This window comes from Pholis gunnellus (assembly GCF_910591455.1).
Source record: "Pholis gunnellus genome assembly, chromosome: 10".
Taxonomy (NCBI): domain Eukaryota; kingdom Metazoa; phylum Chordata; class Actinopteri; order Perciformes; family Pholidae; genus Pholis; species Pholis gunnellus.
The window spans coordinates 8,718,421-8,741,881 of NC_136537.1; the positions used below are offsets into that span (position 1 = coordinate 8,718,421).

A 23,461-nucleotide genomic window follows, 5' to 3' on the forward strand; every position below is an offset into this window, starting at 1 on the left:
GTTGTTCCTTGGCCTTTTGTCTCTGATTAAATGGAGAAGCGTTAGGAGTGAGGCGCTTTGAGCTGCCTACCTCCGAGCTGAATGCACCTCCAGTACATTCTGTTCTCACCTATCAGGGACAAAGGCTCAGTGACGGGAGGGTTTACAAGCACCTGCTCAGAAATGTCGGCAGATTCAGAGCAGACAGAATGTATTTTAACAACACAATAATCAATTATCAGTGGTCAAAGTGTTCATAAAATGAGTATAAATATCTAAATGGACCAATAATGTGTTACGTAATTATTTAATTTGAGTTTTTATGATGTCATGTTTTATTCAAAAGTGATACTTTTTGTATTGTTGCCTTTTATTTCATGAAGGCTCATAAGTCACGGGCCCCTCATCTTTTAGCCAATCACGTGCCCGCAGCCTCTATCAGGAAGCTCGACAAGTGCTAAGAAATTTAGCCAGCTAGCTCCTATTAGCTGGAACCACAACCAGCTAACCAGCTGCTGCTGTTAATGAACACAGCACACAGACTCAGAAAGTCACCTCACCTATTGTTTAGTTTAACATCGTCTACAGATGCTACCTATCCTACCTGGTCACCATTAGCATCAACGAACAGATACACGTCGGGGTTTCACAGAAAAGTAACTGTTTATCCAAAGACTGAAGTTTGAGATACTTTTACTTGAGTTTATACTTCTACCTCATTACATTTCAGAGGGAAATATTGTTCTTAATACATTTATTCGAAAGCTGATACTTTTCAAAATAAAATGTTATGTACGAAACACAAGATCAACTAACGTGACCAGCTACTGCTTACACATTAATCAATCATAAGTCATGTTATAATAATCTATAATTCTGCATTAAGAGTACTTTGGATACCCAAGTAGATTATTTGCTAATACTTCTGTACTTTTACCGAGGTAACATTTGTGTGGCGTTGCTGCTTTTACTTCATATTCTGAATACTTCTTCCACATACTTGTGTAAATAAACACAATCATATTTATTGTTTTGTGTTTCTTTCTTTGAGTTCACAGTAAAATAACAATCCAATAAATTAAAGACATCGAAAAAAAAGAAATAACCAACAAATACATAGAACTAGGCTTTATCAAAATCCACCTGATATCATAATGATACAGCTAATTAGTAACTTGGAAATGGATTTTTTTTTAAAGTGCATAAACAAAGGTGAAATCTGTTCAGGCTAAAATGAAATCTAATGAAATGAGCACACGCTCACAGGCACACAAGAAGAAATATGTTCTCACAAAAGCCTCTCTGGATATAAAAAACTCTCAAATCCCAATAGCCAAAATTCGATGGAACACCGAGTTCATGTGAAACCCAGACAACAGAATATGTGAGGGCTACAAGTACTGCTGCTTTGATCTGACAAAACACACGCAATACATTACATGTCCTTTTAAATCCAGCAGGAGCTCATAACGCTTCAGGAGACACATCAACATGCGCCTCCGATGTGTGAATACGGGCTGTGCTAACTAGAGCAACTAGGTCACCCAAATATTCAAGGGGAAGATGTTTCCTTCAGGGCAGCATTCAGTGGGGTGAAACATTCACTGTGTTGGTTTTTCAAGACACCAACCAGACACCGTGAATTGCTGCACATTCTAAACGCTTTACTTTTTTCTTTTTCTTTTTTTAAATGCTGCCATACTGACTCCCAAGACACGGAAAAGGGACAGTCAGAGTCACCTTGGAAGGACACTGTAAGGAACGGAGGACATTTGATTCAAGTCCTTGGAGGATAGGAGTCCCTAAAGCTGTCACCCTCCCTGACGACATGAAGGAAATCTTCTGTTCTACCTGAAACCTATTTCAAAGAGAACACACAAAAGCCCCGAATTGTTCCTGTAGCCATGGCAAACAAAACCCAACGCAACAATTGTATTGCAACTATGTCCCTTTCTCTCTTCATCAGCAGGTAAATGGAGCTTCAGGCCAACAGTTTTGTTTCAGTTTTTTTTACAGGCGGAGATGAAATACAATATGTCTGACATCTGGTAAATTTGCAGTCACATGCGGCATCGGCGGAACGGCCGCAAAGCAAAGAAACAATCTGTTTTGTCCTCGTGAACAATCAGTGAAACGTCTTGAATCAGCAAAGCTTGCCCCCCCCCAAGCAAAATAAATGCAAATGCTGTGCAAATATGTGTGAACCCATGTGTGGTCAAGCACACATACAGAGCGATACACACAAATACACACACACACACACACACGCGCGCGCACGAAAGAGAACACAAAAAGAAACCACAGGGAACGGACAATTTGCGGAAGCCTGGTCAAATTCTCTCTCTCTCTCTCTCTCTCTCTTTCTCTCTCTCTCTCTCTCTCTGTGGGGCGCACAAGGAAATCAATAGTTATTGAAGATGCATTTTCTGGCTGTAAGAAAAGAACGCCCAGACAATGGGCTGCATCCTGCACGAAGCAACAGCTCGAGTCTCCGGGCAGAAAATGGGTAAATGTCAGGTGAGGGCCCGTGTGAGTGCCTACATCATGTACTGCTGAGCACCTGCAGCTCACAAGGCCCGGAGGTGCGGATATTTTCTTCCCTTTTGATATTTGCGGAAGGTAAGAGCCACGTGGAAATGCATTTTGTAAATGTCACAAGATGGAAGTCAAGATGAGAATGGACCGTTACACATTGCCGTAATTTCTTTAACCTTCAGCCGCTCAATCAGGGAGGGTCGACTGAGCACTGCAGCTATTTCTCAGTAACGCCTCTCTATATAAATAAATCACAGTCAGAGCAGGGCGTCCCGCGACACAACACGTCTCACGGTTGTCGGTCACTGATCAGCTTGGAAGATGCAGAGAAAGGGACACCCAAAACACAAGAAATGGTATCTAACCATGCAGATAGTTTTCATTTTATTTGCTCAGGCTTCCAAATATCCATCTTGGAGTTATTCCCGGATAAAAATACAGGCGAACGATACTTCACATGTGGTGATCGCAGCGTTGAAAAACGACATAGAGAAGCAGTTACTGCGAAGAGTTTTCATTGGAACTACTTTTTTAACTTTCTTCATAAAGACTATTTCTTTCGAATAGATATCAAGCTTGTCTGTGTTGTTCTTATTATTCAGGGTAACCGCACATTGTTTCTGGACACAGACGTGGCTACTGAATTATTAAAAGTAATTTTCAATCCAAATTCCATTTACCTCCATTGTTTCTTGGAGACAGAAATCCCAGAGACGGATATCTCAGAAAAGCAGATCATCCAAGCCCGCTTACTATTTTTTTACAAAGCAACAGCATCAGCCCCCCCCCCACAGAAAAAGATCACCACGGTACAGATGTATTATGCATACGTGCACCACCACATTGCACATATACATAATGTATGTAGTTTAAAGTTTAAAGAGACAAGAATCCATGACCTAACCTGTCTCTGCTGGTTCAGAGCTACCAGCGATGATGCTGACATTATCTCATCTCCTCCAGCTGGTCCCTCTGGAAAGCTCAGAGAGTCGACCTCAGTATCTCTAATTTCAGACACTTAATGAGATTTTTAATTGGTGACCTTTTGAGCATGGTTTCGTACCGTAGCTCATGAGAGCACTTGAGTGGAAGCCGACACATACCACTCGATACTCACACTGGGATCCTTAATAACAACCTCTAAAGGGTCTAACACGTACCTTCACCCACAGTTTGACTGATCGATACGCAGTCCGATAGACTGACAAGACATTTTGAAAACCTTGGGGAGCTACCCACAACAAGTTTGTATAGTCCTAGCAATTCATGGCAAGTTTACAGCACCACAGGAAGTATCTGGGAACAGCGGAATGAAAACACAACATGACCTGATCATAAACTCCCTCTGTTGCTCTCCATCAAACTTTTATCGCCGCTCTGTATGATAAGTGACTGGCAGAAGAACAAAATCTCAATAAACAAAGCCCAACTGAGTTGAACATAAAGCAACAGAGCGCGTCAAAGCGTTGGCGTGGCAGAGAGAAATATATTGTACGTAGGTGGCGCTTAGTGTCTCTTTGTGCGCCAGCAAACAAAAGCAGGGACTCAAAGCGCCGCATCAGAATTTGCGGCCTGAGTTTCTTACCGTGGGGAGATGTCGCAGCCCTGCTGCATGAAGGCCCCCAGCGAGAACCAAAGGGAGTTGAAAATGCCAAACTCGTTGCTCTGCTCAAGATTCTGCTGGTTGGTGTTCTGTTGCGTCTGCGTCTGGCCCTGTTGCACCCCATTGGAGGCCGATGCTTGGGTGGGAGTCTGCGGCTCGCCTCCCTCCTCGTAGTCCTCGGCGTGCCACTCGTACGGGCTGAATCGACTGACGAGGAACAGGACGACGCTGACGCCAATGTAGGCGAACACGATGCACATCCAGATCTCGTAAGCCAGCGGGTCCAGGAATGAAAACACGCCGGGCTTGGATTTGGTGGGTTTCTTGATCATAATGGAGATGCCCAGGGACATGAAGGGCTTTGAGAAGTCGATCACTTCTTCACGAACTAGGGTGATGGTCAGAGGAGCCACAGCCACGTCTGCTTTCTGGAGGAGGGGGGGGGGGGCACACAGAGGCAGTTATTAAGCAGCATTAATCTATCTTTTATGTTCTACAATATGTGTTTGTGAATGGGAAAAGCACAGGATCGTCTTTATCAAAACACCTGTTGTGCCACTACTACTAGCTAGCAGCATAGCATTAGGAACAGCTATATTTTCATTTTGGTGCTAATTCGCAAATATTAGCATGCTAATAGAGGTGTATTGTCATTATCTGTTCAACCAACTAAATCTGTCTCTTTATTTGGGTAGAGGACCAGAAGTAGAAATAACGTTGAATTGGTTATTTTCTAACCTTAAAATTCATCGGCAATGTAATATTTGTGCCTTCAAAGCGAAATACATATCAGCATACCATTATTGATGAAATATATTTCCACATCTCCATACTGTAGTTGTTTTCTTTAAACTAAACTAGGTTTTATGAACTGTCTGAATCCCACCACCACTTCCCTTTAACTAGGGGCCATCGAATAAACAGAACCTGAATTATTCATGACACCTATGGCTGATACAGCATGTAGCATCGTAAATCGATGGATATCGACTGAAATACAAGGTAAAACGTTGTTTTTTTTCAGTGGTTCGACTGGGTGACATTTTCTCTCTTTAGATAATGCAAAAAGATGGAGGCAGACTACTAAAATAAAGCTAGAATGAATCTTCACATTAATGTATTGGTTTTGGCATGTTAAGTTTGCATGTTTTAGTAGTCTATATCTATCTTTCAGCTTTAAATGGTGATTAATAGCTGCCTGCTGTAACTCAGGAGGTAGAGCTAATTATCCACTAATTGGAAGATCAGCGGTCCGATCCCAGCCTCCTCCAGAGGGCATGTTATAGTGTAGGAAAGACAATGAACCACAAATTGCTTCCTAAGTGTGTGTGTGTGTGTGTGTGTGTGTGTGTGTGTGTGTGTGTGTGTGTGTGTGTGTGTGTGTGTGTGAGAATGAGCATTAGTTTGGATCCTAATGGGTAGGTTGCACCTTGTATGGCAGCCATTGCCATCAGTGTATGAATGTGTGTGTGAACACACATTCATACGGATGTCGAAATGTGAGGCGCTTTCAGTGGTCGTAAGACTAGAAAGGGCGCTATCGAAATGCAAGTCTGTTTAATAATAATAATTTAATAATCCAACAAAAGGTTGTGTCCACTCACCCCATACACCAGTTCTCCCACCATGCCGTTCCACATATTGCTCTCCGTGTCTCTGGCTCCATATTTACCGTCTGAGACAACCTTCAGTTTGTACTGGTAGCTCACATGTTTGGCTATCTCTGCAGCCAGCTCGACTATGTAGCCCTCGTACTTGTCATTTCCCACAAGCTGCTCGTGGTTCTTCTTCAGCATCACATACGGAGACTCCTGTTGGATGCAAGGGCAACCGTACAATCATCAACTTTAACTCAATTACAGCAGATGTCACTGAACCGTTTCTGAAATAATTAAACATTTTTCTGACAAGATGTGCACTGATGTGCATCATTTCTTGACACAAGCTATTGTGACTCGCATTGCTTTTACAGCTGGACAGATTTTTAAGCTAATTAAGTCAGAGACAACAGCATTATGGGTGATAATAAAGCTTTAGCATCTAGTTAAGTTTTATATTGATATTTCAAAATGTGGGAAACGGTGTTATGGTTGTATTTGATGCTTCAGTACATCAGTTATCTTTTTACCCCTTGCTCAAAACTGAGGCTTTGGGAAAATAAGAGCTCTCTGTGAAAGGTTCGAAAGAACAGATAATTACATGAAATTACCCGGTATTATTTTGGCTTTGTTCCTTAAAGGTATGGTATGTAATTCAACTATAAAAGGTGCCGAAGTATTATCATTAGGACAGCTTTGAAAGGAGTGTTGGCAGCATGAAGCAGGTCACGAGGAAGCGCAGGAATTGGACAGGGTTATTAAAGGCTGAGAAGACAGCGGATCTGAGAGAGAGAAGTATGTGTCTGCATGGGTGTGTGTGTGTGTGTGTTTGAGCCATGTAGATGGTGGAGCAGACGTCGCTGACCTCTGCTCCAGGACCAGGCTGTTCTTCTTGTTATATCGCTCCGACATTAGTACATCTCACACTGATTGGGTGTCCTGAGATGTTACAACTGACAAGAAACCTGGGGCCCCACTTCACGTTCAGAAAAACGCATTTCATATAAAATTCCAGTCAACTCGGTCTGAGCTGTCCACCAGCAGTTGGAGGGGCCTCAATTCCCTCAAGTTGTTACGCGCGCCTGTTTTTAGCTAAGGCTGTGCTGAGTGGAGCAAATCCTGCCATCATATTTCATCAGGGTCTGGAGATGTGGGGGGTGGGTGAGGGGTTCCTCTGTGTGTTACAGTTATCTGGGTTCTCCTGCTTTTTATGGCTGAAGTGGAGGTAATCATTGTCACACATGGAAACCCCTGGCCCGCTGGTGGAGGAAACGGCACCCCAGGGAGACGGTGTGAGAAAGTGTTATGCACTTGCGGTCACAGACATAGACCCCCCCCCCCCCCCCCCCCCCCCCCCCCACACACACACACACACATGCACACACATTGAGGCATGACACGGCATACAGAAGGTCCTCCAGGACTCAGTCTCATTGACCTCGAACAGCTCCACTGAGATTGGCTGTCACTTAGCCACGTTATATATAATGCAGACACACAGAACACATTTCGAACACACAAATGTGTTCAAATGCAAACACACACGGAAATAAAACATGCATGGGTGAATGGGTGTGTTTGGGTAGTTTTGCCATTGGCAAAATTGTTCAAAATAAACTTATTTCATTCCTCTGAGACCAATTTAAACAGACCTCGAGGGAATTTTTAACATTACATTATTTGCTCTTTCGCGATACCATTTCTTACTGAAAGCCTATAAAAATAAATATTTACTCGAATAGCTGCACACAGCCAGTGCGCCATTAACAACCAGTGCCTCGCATGCAAACACTGAATTGTAAAATTCCAGTCAGAGCCTGGTTTTAGTGTAAAGGCACGATTGTGAAGACACCAAACTACAGTCCTCCATTAAACTATGCTGTGCTTCACTCCTCCAGATGTCCCGTTAACCCCGGCCAGGTCTGTGTTCACAGGCTGGGACTGTAGGGATGTGGGAAAGCACAAAGTGTTACCTTCACATTGGCAAAAACAACACGCTCCCTCAAGCAGCGAATCAGCGAGCACAAAAGTGAAACCATGCAAAAAGCTCGCCTGCTGCCCAATAACTGTTCACACCTTATCTCTTCTCTTAGGTTCCAAGACAGAGGACCAATTTATCTTCCAAGAAAAGGGAACACTGATAGGAGATTATGTCAGCGAGACTTATTTTAGGTCCGTCCTCTTGGGAGACTGCAACCTTCGGGTTTAAATTAGGATGTTCACGTTTTTTTTTTTAATTAGATGCCAATAGACTACATGTTAAGTTTTGCATAGTGTACCCAATGCTCCAAACCAGCTTCCAACCTTTTCTTCTGGCTAACGTACCTCCACAGTACTGTGACGTACCGCTTCATCGACACCACCTGTCGTTTTCCAAATGTTGTATTCATTTGAGTTCATTTGAATTCTATTGTTACATTAAACATACAATTGTGTAAGCCATGTAGCTCCTGTATTATTAGATGAATTGGTTGTAATAGTCTTAATGCTGCTGTTTATCCACCCACTATTGCAGCCATTTTTGCATCCAATTGTTGACAATTGAGCAAAACTTTCCCCAAAATTGGGAAATAAAGTTTTCCCCATTTCTTAAACACAAGGAGGAGGCTGATGTGTTTTCCCCACTCGGGCGCTTGTATTTACGGTCCGTATGCTATGACATGAATGCAGCGTTAGCAGATGACTCACATTGGTAATGTCACTATACATTGTTGTGTTCAGCTGTTCTCTGCTGATGTCACAATGTCCCTGACTGAAAGCTTGCCTCTGAAAAAGATTGCACAGATTGAAATGTTTTTTTTCTCTTTTCCTCTCTATTATTCTACATCGTCTCTCAGCTCCATCACCTTCCCCGAGCCTTTATCTGGAGCGCAGTGAATTTCTCTTAAGGGAAGCACACAGTTGAAATCCTTTACCCCATTAACCCTCACAGTGGAGAACACACATTGCACACACATTGCCCTGCTAGACCTGAAGGCTGTTGCAGAATTTAAAAAAAATCAGCAAGTGTTATTTTTTTGTTGGTGTTTTGTTTTTACACATTTCATCCATGCATGGAATAAGTCCAGCATAATAACATGGCGACAGAGATAAAAGACATTTCCACTTGAAAACCAGGACTAGAAAAAGAACCAGTGCTGGGCACAAGGCTTCCACAGACATGGAGTATTCTCTGATATTACATTTTCAACATGATGCAGACCCTGAGAACATCCTGTACCTGGGAAGATACACTCTGATCCTTATTATCCTCTACTATATATGAGCCAGGTATTGCCAGCTATGTCACTTTCTTTTGATAAAATGTCATCATGAGAGCTGGTCAGATTGAATCACTGCCGCCCTATTCCCAAATACAACCTCATTCACAAGACCTCCATCTCTGTAATGTAGGCCAGGACGCTGAATGCAACATGGCCAAGTCTTGAATGAATGAATAACGTAGGGGGACAAAGAAATGGAGGGCAGGCTAACACTTCACGGCCTCAGGCATGAGGGTTCTCCTGTGCTATTTAAAACTGCATACAGTATATATACTAACTACCAGCATTATGCACACTTTGTGTCCATTCAATGTGCGGTTGTGTTGTCATTGTGCTCTCTTTTAAACTTATCGTAAACATGTACAGTGGAACTGCGCGAGGCGGTCAGTCGGTGTCCTCGGGAAGAAATTCCGGATGCGTGTTGTACTTGCCAAAAATGATGTGATTGCGATTGTGATTCTGAGCAGGCACGAGTCAGACAGAGTAGTTAGCGGAATAGAGTTGGCATGGGATGGGAGGGAGTGAGATACAATCACAAATGTCTGCTGAATTCTTTCAGGGTCCTGAACTTTTAGGAACTCTATCATAAAAGAAAATGAAAAATGTTATTCTGCCTTCCCCCCCCCCCCGTCTCCGTCTCGCCCGTGTCTCACCAGCCCCTCCTCCCCGAAATCCGTCATCCTGCCTATTGTACTCACCAAGATAGTGGTGACTATGTAAGTTCTGTTCTGCAGGCCGTACGTCTCGTTGCTGCTTCTCACGAAGCTGGCAGTCGTCACATACTTCTCATCTTCGTTCCAGTAGCCAACCTAAGACGGGGAGAATGTCACACTGTCAGATACGCTTGAAGTGACATTTCGGACTTGAGTGAATAAAAGTAATTCATCTAATATCTTACGACATTTGAAACAGAGGAGAGTATGAATAATGTGTAAGAGGAGGCATTACTGTAATGTGTGTATGGATAGAGTAGTTTCAGCCACTGTTTGTTTGCATTAGATTACATTGTTGCTGATTTGACATGGTGATCGCTACTGAAGATATTCAGGATTTCCTTTATTTTGTTTAAATAAAATGACACATGATTTTGCAGAAAGCATCACTGAGTAAAATGTAAGGAATTTTTAAAAGGTCAGGAAACATCCTTGTTTGTGACTGTCTTTTTTCTGCTCAAAGTGTACATTAAAATGTGATTATTCTAATGTTACTCTTCACTTCATGTAAATAGGAATAAGCTTGATAAATATGCCTTTATATCAGTCAGTGAAGAACTCTTTTACTCCTAAGTTTTTTGCTTTCTGGAGAGTAATTCTTACAAAGTTTGATAAATGTGGATCCAGACCTTTCTTGTACTTAATTACCGTTTAATGACCTAAAATGAACCACAGGGTTATCCCACAGACAAACTTGCAGGCACAGTTTTTAAACAGTATCCTCAGGCTACAGGCTTACCTTCTTTGGTCCAGAGGGGGCCAGTTCCATGACACTGACAGTGTAGTTGGTTCGGCGGCCTTTCTCGTTGAACTGAATGTGACCAGTCAATCCATCTATACGGACCTGTAATGGAGTCGCAGACATTGAATAAGTCATTCCCAGGCTCGGCAGATGGGTCAATAATGGCTGCGGTGATGCATGACATTCATACAGTCCACTTCTTGTCTGCCCTGGCAGCGGGCATTAGCGCGTCACGCCGACACGCGACGCACGTTCATCGTGGCTTGCATGCGTTTGTATAGTGTTCATTTGTAAATGGTCCACAGAGCCCGGTCCCTGCGGAAGTGAATGACAGACGGTGTGTGCGTGTATGTGTACAGTTCAGTGTGTTTGTCTTGGCTGTGTGACGGAGTTAATTGAGCGAACGCGGCTTCGATCTACAGTCCACGCGCAGGCAGATGGCTAGATTGACACTGAGCAGGCCGCTGCACAGTCACTCTGCAGACAGAGCCTCGGGCTGCACGTACACTCACAAACTCACATGCGATCACATGTACGCGCTCACACCCAAAGGGCATTTGTAATAATACCTCCACACTTTATGCAAATTATGTCCTAGAGTAAATAGATAACATATTTCTTTGTGTTTTTAATTGAAAACTGCATTTCAAATATGCTGTGATAGAATAATGTAAGGAGGAGAGGAGGAGTTCCTCGAAATACACACGCTGTCGCATGCACGAGTGTCTCCATGAGACGACGTGAACTCTCAAGGGCGGCCACAACATTTCTATTTCCATTGCCAAATATTATGTTTCTAAACTCAATTGCTGCTGTCATATTCCATGATGATCATGGCTGAGTGTTGTTGCCTGCAGGTTTTGTTTACCAGCCATGATGTCACATTTGATACTGCAGAGCTCTCCTACGCCTTAATGTGAACTTTACACGACAGAATGAGACCTAATTTGTTCAGCCAGCCCCAACTCAGGAGCCGTTAGCCAATGTGCCACTCAAGAATTTGCACGTGCGTGTGCGTGTGTGTGTGTGTGTGTGTGTGTGTGTGTGAGCATGAGGGTCTATGTATGTGCACGCATTAGCATGCCCCCGTGTATGCACACAGACCTGCTGCAGGGCTCTCTGGATGTCTATGCCCTGCCCCCAGGGAGCTGGTGGGTTGGCAAGACACTCTCCAGCGTTGCCCCTGCGAGAGATGTCTATCCTCTGCTTCCTTAAATTCTGAAAGGCCGTGGACATGACTTTCACCCCGTCATATGTTAGCGCGCCAGTGTACTGTAAAGAGAGAGCAGACCATTCAAACCGAAGCAAACACAGCGATAAAAACTGATAAAGGTCTCGGCCAAGGAAAGGCAAGGCGGCGATAAAAAATAAATCTGTGGATTTCATAAAGTTAAAGTTAAAGCTTTGCGTTCACACCTAAAGACACCAAATTCAATAGAAATCCGTTCATAGCTTGTTGCGATATGCTGCTGACAGTCACAAACAAACTAACTGACAGGGGAAATAACAACCTTCTTGGCCGCTACTTAAAACCTGATATCTGAACATCTTAACATGCCCCACGACAAAAATAGAAGAAAAAAATAAAAGAAGAAAAGGAGGAGAGATCAGAGATCAAAGCAGTACTTTGAGTCCACTCTTGGGCACTTTGGAGTCTTTGTTGTCAAACTCCATCCACTGCTGCACGACGCGGCTGATGCCGGGCTCAGAGTTGTTGACGAGCTGGAAGCCGGTGATGTTCGCACCACCCTTCCTCAGGTCTGTCAGGTCGATGTCCAGGAAGCCCTGAGACAGGAAGTGGACAGGAAAGAGAGGGGAACTGAGAGATGAAGGTCAACAAGATAATTACGATTTCATCATCGTGGACAACGCATGATTAGCGGAGTCCTCAAAGGAATGTAATTAAACTCCTGGCATTGGACATTGAACCGTACTTGCTGCAGTGACAATAGAAAATATGAGGGTTCACTAGTACCAGTGGTTCCAAACAAACCTTAAAAGAAATCAATTCTTATTGGGCTGTCAACATTTGCCAAATACGACGTTTGAATATTCAATCTAAAAAAAAACAAACACAAAGCGCAGCAATCCTTCTTTTCGTCACTTAGAGAGGTCATCCAATTGAGCGTACCTCATCCCTGCCTTTTCCGAAGTGCAAGAGAAGTGCGAGAGAAAACAGAAAACCCCATTTCATGTCTGTGGTCAGTCCGGAGCTAGTCTCTGATAGACTGAGTCCTCATGTGCCACCGTTAACAATGGCCGGATCAAAACCTTACACTGTAGGCCGCTGGGAACAAAGCAGGAGATGCCTCGGGCAAAACACACAATGGAGATAGACGTGATTTACTGTAAAGGTATCTCTGACATGTATTTTCTCTCCTGACTATTATGTTAGAAGGCAGTTTTTCATGGCAGAGAGGCAGATTCGGTATTTGAGCAGGCCGCCTGTCAGCGTGGGGTAAAGAGGAGGCAGACGAGTGGGAGTAGACACAATTTGTCTGAGATTTGAGAGCAAAGTTTTGACTGATGAAAAGAAAAGGTGTCTCTCCGGTGCCTCTCCTGCTCGCCAGGCTACACTTTCTATCCTTTCCCCTTTCTTCTCCGCTCTGATGTTATTTCTTTCATGTCATTTGGAGCTTCAAGCTCTCTCTTGGCCACAAGTCTGTCTCAAACTTTCGCTTGTTTACTTTATCTCTTCACATCCGTGCAGTGAAGACGTTTTCGGGGAGGGTCGACAAGGCGGCAAGGTACAACATGAAGGCAAGCTCAAACTCCTCTCACTTCGGTCTATCTAATGTACCTGTGTGTGTTTCCGGGTGTCCATATTTCTCAGTTGAGCAGACAGACTAGTGTCTATCTTTTCTGCTCCATGTGAGAGCTAATGCGGCGCAGTGAGCTGAAGAGGTTACTATAGAAACTAGCCTTTGCCAGCACAGAACATGGCGTGGGGGATTTCTGACATATTGTACATTTTAACCACTCAAACCCTTGCTTCTTTTCTCTATCACTCTATCAAACTGTTCTTTTCAGACACACACACACACACACACACACACACACACACACACACACACACACACACACACACACACACACACACACACACACACACACAGCTGCAGACGTACACACAAGTAAGTAAATAAGTTAAATTCTGAAATGGTGCAAGGACAAAGAACATTTTTGCACAAACCTTTCAATGGGCCCATTATAAAAGACTGTGGCCACTTTGTGTATCAGCTGTTATTACCGTCTGAGCCTTATCATTCGAAATTAAATCTGGCAAACTGGCCAGACAAGAGAGATTGAGCCAATCTAAAACTGCAGCACTGAGAAATTGCTCAAGCCAGCAGCTGCATATTAATGCATATTACCATATTACAGCTTCAGTTGATGTCAATTTTCTCTTCATTTGGTTGCATTTAGCAAGTCTGGCGGAGGCTGAATGGGTCTACACACCATTTGCACTGTGAAAATGGCAGCAGACAAACGGAGCTAATGGATATAAGCTTGCATATTCGTTGCCTGAAAGATTTCTGACTGTCATGACACGTGTCTCGCTCGTGCTTTTCCTGTGAGTCTACTGTGCGGCCGTTATGTCTGCAAGTTTGACGATCCAGTGAAAGAATGAAGTAGCTGTGGAGGAAAACGGGATGGAGAACGCAGAAGACATAAAAAAAAAATAAAAAAAACAGGCAGTTTTTAGGCTAAATCATTCGGCCCATGCAAGTCTATTAAACTGGCAATAAAACACTGAAAGCCTGGAATCCTGTTAAAAGCCGCATTTAATAGCAATGCAAATGAATTAATCGAGGCGTGAAAGTGTGTAGACAAGTATGTGGAAAATTTCATGGAAAAAGATTAAAAAAATGCAGTGATATAATGACGATTCCTTACCAGGTTAGCCAGGATGTAGTGGTAGCTCTTTGCATTCTTGCCTTGTTCAACAATCTGGAAGACAAGGTCAGAGGAGATATAGAAAATACAACGCCTGTGATACAAAAACAGACGGTTGGTTTGTGTGTGTGTGTGTGTGTGTGTGTGTGTGTGTGTGTGTGTGTGTGTACAACTGAGAGAGAGGTTTTGACAGTGTCTCAGCAGCATACCTGGTAGAGTGCACAGTACCTGACCTTGTGGAGGACAGACAGAGTGTAGGTTCACAATACATCAGAGCAAATGGACTAAACACTAAACATTGAATAGAATAAAAGATGACTAACTGTACAAAGAGCAGCTTTGTGTTTTGGTATGTTGATTAAAACGTCAACATACCAAAACACTCCATATAATAAAGTATAGCTTAAGAATTCAGTTATAAAACATCTACGAATGAAAAGAATGCTCTCTCCCCTCCCATCTGCTTTAAATTCCTACTCTCCTCTCCAACATTTGTTGCTTTTGGCCAGACACCCGCTTCCACGAAAAACATATTATCTATCGCACACAAACCCACCACTGATACTATTCATACGAATACAAAAACAACTTGAATTAATTAATTCACTGATAATTATGATGTGTAACCACAAATAAAAGCAAATCACACCCCCGAAACCACCCAAGCTGACCATTTAAAAAGTAAGGAATTATAGTTATTATTACAAAATAAACAAATGAATGAATAAAAGGGGGAAAAAAAGTCAAATGACTTAAAATGGGCAGAAATTGAATAAAAAATGAAATGAATATTCCACTACTTACTGACGGTAAACTGCGGATAACGTATCATGCTTCCCATCATCGAGGCTTTTATGTGCCATATAATCAGCCAACAATTTGTCAGTATAATACTGCACACTGTACGTTATCTTTTTCTATTCTCCTCCTACTCATCATCTGCTTTCAATAGTGTTCCCCTGAGAGCTCTTATTTGATCTTTGATCTTATATTTAAATAACATACAATATTCTAGCTTCCTAGAACTCCAACGTAATCTAACACCAATATCATCAAGTGCTGAGCTGTGCACAAGACCCTCTCCCAGGCCTGCACCTCTCTTCCACCTGCGCTGTAACTCTCTGACTGCAGGCGTCACAGGTCAGCCGAGCACGCCGAGGGTCGGGGCAGTTTGAACATCGCGGTGGGAGGTGTGTAGAGTAGCGGCAGATCTGGTTTATTTTGTAAAGGAAATGGGCACATTGGACAGCAGTTTGACCGACGCTTAAATGTAGATGTGGTGTCGAGATAGACAAAAGTAAATTAATTAATTAAAGCCACTGCTGTAATGTACAACAAATGTGTGTGTGTGTGTGTGTGTGTGTGTATATATGTGTCATCACAGCATACTGGGCCGTCACATAAAATAAGGCCGAGTGGGCAGCGCTTATTCAAAGCCATGCACCATCCAATTAATAGCCTTAGGCCAGCGGATAAGAGGCTCATTCCACTGTCTCTGCTCAGGCACCACGCATGACCTCACACATTTTTCACTCCTCTCCCTCTCTTCGAGCATTCTCCCTCGCGAATACTTCGGGGAAGTGCACTCATTTGTTTGTGTGTTATGTGTGTCTAATGATGCTGTAGGTCATGACAGAAGGTGGCATTTGTTATTAATAGTGACCCCGGCACAAGGCGGGCCCCGCGGCCAAGTCCCAGGCGAGGAAAAACTGAAGGGAAGGAGGAGAAACACACACACCAGCGCTGACACCAATAGGTTAGACACTGGGGGGAAAGCACGCATTACTGCCACAGTCCACCGTCAAATGGAAATGGTTTTGATGCGAGTAGCTTTTTAATAATACATGCAGATTTGAAGAGTCGTTCACGGTTCGACCCCAAGAGAACGGGTCATTTTTACCGTCTCTCGGAAACATTTTCGCGGTAGCTCTTAAGTCAGGATAAATGTTCCCTAAGGAGAATACATCAACATTCAGTGTATGTGAGAAGTCGCCCTCAGGAATCTGTCAGTGACATTATCGCAGGAGAATCTGTGTGCTATATGAGATGAACGAGATGAACACAGGAGAGAGTTTAAAGGGCAAAATAGGCAGTGGTGTGTGTGTGTGTGTGTTCGCCATTGTTTGGAAGCACAGACTGGGCAGTGTGGAGACAGGAAGCAGATGTGGGTGATTGATGGTGGCCATCTGAATGGAGAACTTCTCAGGCTTAGCTCCTGTAAACTGGTGAGAACTGATGCAATAACCTTAACTGTAGACACCGGGCCATCAATAACAGTCACACAGAGCAGCCACAGACTACACATCTAGACGGGGGACTGTGTGTGCTTGTGTGTTACGAACATCATCAAAGTGCATGTGTGTGCGATGATTTTTTCTTCTTATAAACAACAATATACTGAAACAGAAGAAAAGGTAATCAAATCTGACTGAAAAGTCATAAATCATACAAGTGACATCAACAAGAAAAACTATGCAAATATGACCAATGTGTCATATATTTCTGGGGATACAACTGCCTGTATTAATGGTGGCTGGCTTTCATGCCCGTCAAATGTGCCGTTTGCAGCACCTTTTTCTCAGCAGACACTTTGACTTGTCATAGCAGGAAAAGCGCAGGTGAAACAAATTTTGCTAACGATAAGCCATGACAGCGAGCCAGCATGCACAATACCAGAGCCCTGGAACTAGCAGACGTCATTATTAATTACACCTGTGATTTTCCTGCTATGACAAAGGTCTATAATCATAGGAGCAGATTTACTGCGCTACATTTGTTGTCATTTTTTAAACAATGGGTAACTGATTGCAGGCAGAGGGAGATAAATACAGGCTTTTGGGTTTTTAACAGTCAATTTAGCCAGCTGGAAGGCCAACTGTCCCAAGCACATTTTATCAACTGTAGCTAGCTAGCTAATTGAGCTAACATTAGCTTAATGAGTTTAAATAAGCAGACTTTTAAATATTTCAAGCTGACTCATTTTAAACAGGAAACCTACAAGTCACTTCATAGCTACATGCATCAATTTGTGCGTAAAGACAGAAGCTAAAGCTACGTGTCTCTGCATCCTCACCAGTTTCTGTTAATTTGTTCTAACATAACCCTGTTTGGCTTCATAGCTTGCATACTGTTTTGCATCTTCAAACAGCATGTTCCAATTTAACAAGAGAAAAGGCTTTTAGGTTAATGATTTACACACAGTTTAGTGCAGTATGATAACTACTGTATCTCTGGTAACGAGTCTGGGTGGGGTTGCTATCAGGACAGAGTTGCTAACGTTATACTCCATTATCCGTTATCCAGGACCGGCTTCTGCGGAGTAATTGTGCACAAACTGGGCTTTTAAAAAAAAAATATGTCACCAGTAACCTCACAAACTCATGCAGTGAAATAGTTGGAAGTAATGCTCGTTTACTATTGTAGGCAGTAAGCTTGTTAGCCAGACATGCTAATGATTGCGGCTTAAATGAGAGCCGACAAACACTGTTTACTGCAATTTTTACACTTCTGCCGTCATGTTTTTGAATTTGGAAATGCTATGAAAAAAGAAACCACCGTACAAACTGTTTCAATGTTGAGTAAAACTCTTGACAGACCTGCTGTGCCTAGTTAAGCTGCGATTGGGCAATCTCTGTTCGGGGGAGAGGTTTAATGAACAGTCAATAGTGATGCCAAGATTCTTTTCCTTTCGACGGCGCATAGGTGAGTAAGTGATGATCCTATCACAGAAGAACTGCCGACTCCAAATGCCAATGCTGTGTTATTTATCTCCTCTGTCCTTGATGCTCCAATAGACTAAACAACACGGCAGACCACCAACCAACCCCCTCTATTAATATCCCCTCCTTTCTCTTCCTGCCTCTGTCCTTTGCTCATCTGATTATAATATATATAATGTATATACATACATATATATGAATATACATATATATATATATATACAGTATATATAAATATACAAACACATTTTCTGTATTGGTCCTTTAAAACTGACTGATCATGTAAAATGCCTACTTGAGTGCATAACATACACTATGGTTTCACAGTGTTATGAGGCCGTTCAGCTGAAATTGCATTATGCTATTGCAACATAATTACATAATCCCCTTTTACTGCAAAAACAGAAAAAAGCTGCTTTACCTTTTTGAGGATGCCAGTGAGCCTCTCAGTCTCACAATCGATAATAATCTGGCCCTCCTTCCTCTTGTCCAAATCCTGGAACACTTTCAAGAAGGAGGCCTCCGTCATGGTCTCCACGTTGACTGAGGTCACCAGCCAGTTCCTCTCCGCTGCTGTGTCCAGAACCTTCTGCAGCACTGACAGGCCTAGACAGAAGAGTGGAGAGGGGGGAAACCGTAAGTGTTTGGGCATTTTTCGGGAAACGTTCTGCAAAGACATTCAAGCTGAATGAAGTGATGAATGACTAGCCTACTGAGAGCGATCCATACCTATCTGTGCTTTATTAGGCGACGTCATTTATGTTCAAGTTAATCTTATACAGTGTAAGATAATGTGAAGTGAGGTAGTCTTTTATTTCTTTATCCCAGAGGGGCAGTTTGTTGTACATCCAGCAGTAATACAATCACACCAATCAGCACACTAACAATTCACACAGATGACATAATGTTATTCAGCCGTCCAACAGCGACAGGGACCAATGAGTGTGTGCTGCTATGTTATGAGCTGAGCGATGAATTAAAAATTTGGGAAAGAATCAGAAGCTGTGCAGGAAACCAAACTGCTCTTGATAAGCTTATCCATCAGAACCTCCCCTGTAGCTTCAGTGATGAAGGATAACAAGTGGGACCCATTAAGCACTCTGACACGTACAGGTGTGCTTTTCCTTTGCATACAGCGCGGGGCTAAATAATCGCCACTTCCACACTAACAAATAATCAGCCCGCGTATCATCGCCGACGACACATTCACAGCCAGCTTTATGTCCTCGGAGCACCAATTACAGGTGCCGTTACTCAATTACACCGTCGCCACTGCGCCTCGGAGACACTTGAGCACCACGGAGGCAGAGGTAGAGCAGCCAATGAGCTAAGGGCTCATGCTAAGACAGGAAATAAAAGGCGATTAGAGAACACATTGATCTTGAGCTCTGATTTACAATCTGACTCACTGTTGTACTCCTTTGCTGCTGGCGGTAGACCAATCAGATTCCTCTCGAGCTGGCAGCCGCAGTTGTTCCACAGAGTAAATAAAGTAATTTCACCCGCAGCAGACTGGCAGACATTACCCAAATGAATTATAGCAATTACGAAATTTAGAAAATGTAAACTAATACACGATGTAGCTGTATTTGCTTTTCCTCCACGAAGCTGGCAAACACTGCTAGAGCCAGCATGGGCCTATACGTAATGTGTTTTGCATATCCTCCACGTGCGTTTGTTCATGTTCATACAGACATTTTGTATGCATATTGAGCAAATGTGAGTATGGCTTATCCTCAACTAGAGCAGCACAGACCTGTCAAAAGAAGAATGAGAAAGGCATAGTCACAGCCTCTGAAAGATGATTGCCTGGCATTATTAAAATGCACGCCAGCTGCTCTCCAGGCAATTCCTTTTGCCTGTTTGACACCTGGTCATTAAGAAAGGAAAAGATGGATGCTGTTTTCGCCTCCACATATGACCACGATAAAGTACAGTTATATAAATTAGACATCCCCCAGAAAGATGACTTGTAATGGTGACGTATAGCACCTTTCACCGTGTCTCTATCCATTCACGTTGGCTTATGAATAATCGCCGTTCTCGGTGCCGACGGATTCAGTAGTAGCTGTGAAACTGATGACAGGCACGGCGACACCGGGGGAGGGGGGGGGGGGTAATCATGGCCGCGAATAAGGCCAGTGGGTGCTGAGGAGACTGGGTCTTTGAATGGAGTCGAGTCCTGGTTTTCAGCACCATGGACAGCAACATGCAACATAATCTGACCCGGCAGTTTGTGAAGGAAGCTCGGTCCCACTAAAGCGGTTTCATTTGATCTTTTCATTTGTTTGTTAATCTGGTCTTGCATTATGTAGATTAGGTTCCGGCGCTTGAGGAAGACGAGCTACAATAGGGGTATTATTCATTTTGTCTCGTGTCGAGGATGTTTTGTAGTGTAAAGTATTACAGAGAAACCTGGAGTCAACTTTCCTTCAATGTTATCAGTGTGGCTGGAGTATTACATTTCTTTATCTTTTCTTATCTCCCATCTATTCTTCCTTCCATCCCTGCTTTCGTCCCTTTTTAGTCTCACTGCGTTTGCATTGAATATCCTCTCGCCTTTGTAAATGTAGCCATTTGGGTTACGCACCGCTATAAATCAGAGCCAGCCTGACAGGGAGGCTCGTGAGACTGGCCAAGGTAAAAATGGTCCTCTGAAGGCATCCTGGAAGAGAATAATATCATAATAGAATCTGGCTGTCATAAGCATCCCTCTGGCCAGAGGCAATACACAGAGACCTGGGCACCAGGCAATCGAGAGTAGAGAAAATAACACTTTGGGGAAACCATTTGCTGAATATTGTTTATGATAGGTTTAATGGGCTATCAAATTTGTTTTTCCGTTCTTGGCTTTTGAAAATAAAAAACGAGAGGCACTGTTATTAGCGGATGCTGCGCGAAAAGGCAGCAAGAAAAAAAAAAGTGGGGGAAAAATTGTTCTATATACTAAAAGGTTTTTGACCTATTTTTTACCTTCTCCAAGCCCCTTGGAAGTTGTGACAGAAACCCCCCCACTGGTTCAAATAAATACACAACACTGCGTATGGTATACTTGTACGTCAGTGTGCACTTCAGACAATGGAGGAAAAACACTGGCAAAATCTGAAGCATAAATACTTATCTTCTATAAAATAGATTAGACTGGAGAACTTTTGACCTTTTTATAGGCAATATCACCTAACAGTCCTTGAAAAAGATAGAATATTTGGAAAAAGCACAAGCACACACACACACACACACAATTTTTTTCTTAAAGGCTTAAAATAACCCTGTAGGAAGGGTGACTACAGCGTAGTATCCAGGCAACAGAGGACTACTGATATGGATTCCACCTGCTCCATCCCACCACTCAATCACACGGGAGTCACACTGCACACACATCTACTACCCAACAGTTTGTGAGTTGGTAATGAAGGGATCACGGAAGATAATAAAAAAAAAAAAGAGAAATTTGTGGCACTACGCTACGGCCATCATGAATCAAAAGGGCTCGAGACCACTGTGAAATCTCCTCTGTCACCGCTTAATAGTGTGCTCTGCAGAGTGACATGATGACATCCGTCTTTTAAAGCTGACTTAATGCTGCTTATGTCTCTCACGCAAGTCAAGATAAACGTTGCAATCATTTGCATGTGCAAAATGTGCACACGTACATAAAAGCGTGCACGCTTTTGGGCACACTCACACAAAAACACACCCTTCGCAGTCTTGCTCCAAAACCCACAGCACCTGGGACAGATGGCACGGCATTATGGGAAGGCTACAGCTGATTGGCTAGAGAGGGGTAGAACGAGAAGGAGGCTGACAGGTGCGCTGCTTTATTTCTGCAGGACCGTTTCCAAGATGTTTAAATTGTTTGCTACAGCATTATTCATGCTGCTTGTTTTTCTGACAAAGGGACAGTTGCAACACACGTAACTGCTGAGGACCGCTCAATGAAGAGCCTCATCTTTTGTGCCATTGTTTGATTTATCTGCTAGCCGGTGCGGGTCAATGTTTTTTGTCACTGTTCTCCGTCTGCACAAAGACGGTGGTCCTGAAAAAGATGTTCTGATTGCTGCTCATTGCTGCACAATGGCTACCATTGCGGTCGCCATGGCAATAGGAAGACGACTAATGGTGGTTGGGTCAATGACTAGTTTTTGCCTCTTACCGTCTTCATGCGACTGTACTTAAACGGGGTTTTTTAGGCGTTTAAATATGTTGGTATTCAAACATGAACGAGGATGATGAAGTACCTGTTTGTAATTGATAACAATTGAAAACCTTCATATGAAAGATTTTAGAGAACAATCTACATTTGCCATCTTCACTGTCACATCTTTTTATAATGATGTAGCAAAGCTCAAAGGGTGTGTTTGTCCAACATAAAGGTGTCCACTAAAAATGATTATGCCAAAAATATATATACATATATATATAGTTAGAGTTCCAGGTTTCCTACCTGAGTCAGAACTGTACATGTAGACAAACTTGGTCCATCCGTAGTGGTCGATCACTCCCACCAGAGCGTCCTGGAGCTCGGGCCTCAGCTGGATGACAAACTGGTTGGCCGTCTCGATGGGGAAGGACGGCGTGACGAAGCAGACATGCAGCGCCCCGCAGAAGGACATGAGCATGTTGACTGTCTTCCTGTCGTACAGGCCGATGATGGCATACACACCTTTGGAGAACTGGGAGCAAACTGCCAGAGAGGGAAAAAAAGAAACCAGTAAGAGAGGATATTAGAGAAAGTTCGTAGGGCAGTTATAGTAAACCAAAATGAAAATGTTATAAGAACTGTAAGAGTTGCACCGCAACATTTCAGCTTCATACAGTGGATTTAACTGCGGAGACCAATTCACAGTCTGCATGATGCATTACAATGTTTATCCTGGTATGTAGTCTTTTAATCATTGTACAGCACTTTAATTAAATGATGTCCTACTGGTTCCCTCGTGTGGGGAAGACAAAGACACAATGAATTAAAGCTAAAAGTATTGGTCAAATAGTCAATGAGACGGTCGATTCCAGCATCTCCAACGAGAACTTTTGCTGCTTTTCCCCGTCTCACAGTGGATTGATATTTAGATTTTTGTTAAAACAGAAAAAGCTATTTGAAGACATCCCCTTGGACTCTTGGATTATGATGTTCAATGTATTTTTATGTTATGCTAATGAGATCAAAATAACTAATCAATGAATTCATAAATGTATTATTAAATGATCTGAACTGAATCGAGCTAAACTGAATGGAACTACATTGCGTTCTAGGTAGAGCGGAGGTTTTCGTTGTGCTTTCGTTTTCATTGTATCACCTGAATGCCCAAATGTGTAAAAAGAAGCAATCCACCTATCTATCCCCAAATCTGATAAGAGGTATCCATCATTGGTAACAATTTGTCATCGCAGAGTGTCTTATCCTCTGGGTGG

General features: G+C 42.9%; 1 protein-coding gene across 1 annotated transcript in view; it reads right to left on the reverse strand.

Annotated features, from left to right (window-relative positions):
* gria1a (glutamate receptor, ionotropic, AMPA 1a) overlaps positions 1-22,683 on the reverse strand; it is a gene marked incomplete at its 3' end in the record, with an annotated part of 47,681 nt that extends 24,998 nt beyond the window's left edge. The window contains exons 1-9 of the mRNA XM_079167843.1: positions 22,494-22,683; positions 18,471-18,655; positions 14,331-14,384; positions 12,060-12,218; positions 11,538-11,705; positions 10,431-10,535; positions 9,677-9,787; positions 5,722-5,928; positions 4,100-4,545 (exon numbers count right to left, since the gene is read on the reverse strand). Coding sequence (XP_079023969.1) covers positions 4,100-4,545; positions 5,722-5,928; positions 9,677-9,787; positions 10,431-10,535; positions 11,538-11,705; positions 12,060-12,218; positions 14,331-14,384; positions 18,471-18,655; positions 22,494-22,668 — 1,610 coding nt within the window. The 5' untranslated portion in view covers positions 22,669-22,683. The remainder of the gene's footprint in view (positions 1-4,099; positions 4,546-5,721; positions 5,929-9,676; positions 9,788-10,430; positions 10,536-11,537; positions 11,706-12,059; positions 12,219-14,330; positions 14,385-18,470; positions 18,656-22,493) is intronic.
* Between the last annotated feature and the right edge of the window lie 778 nt (positions 22,684-23,461).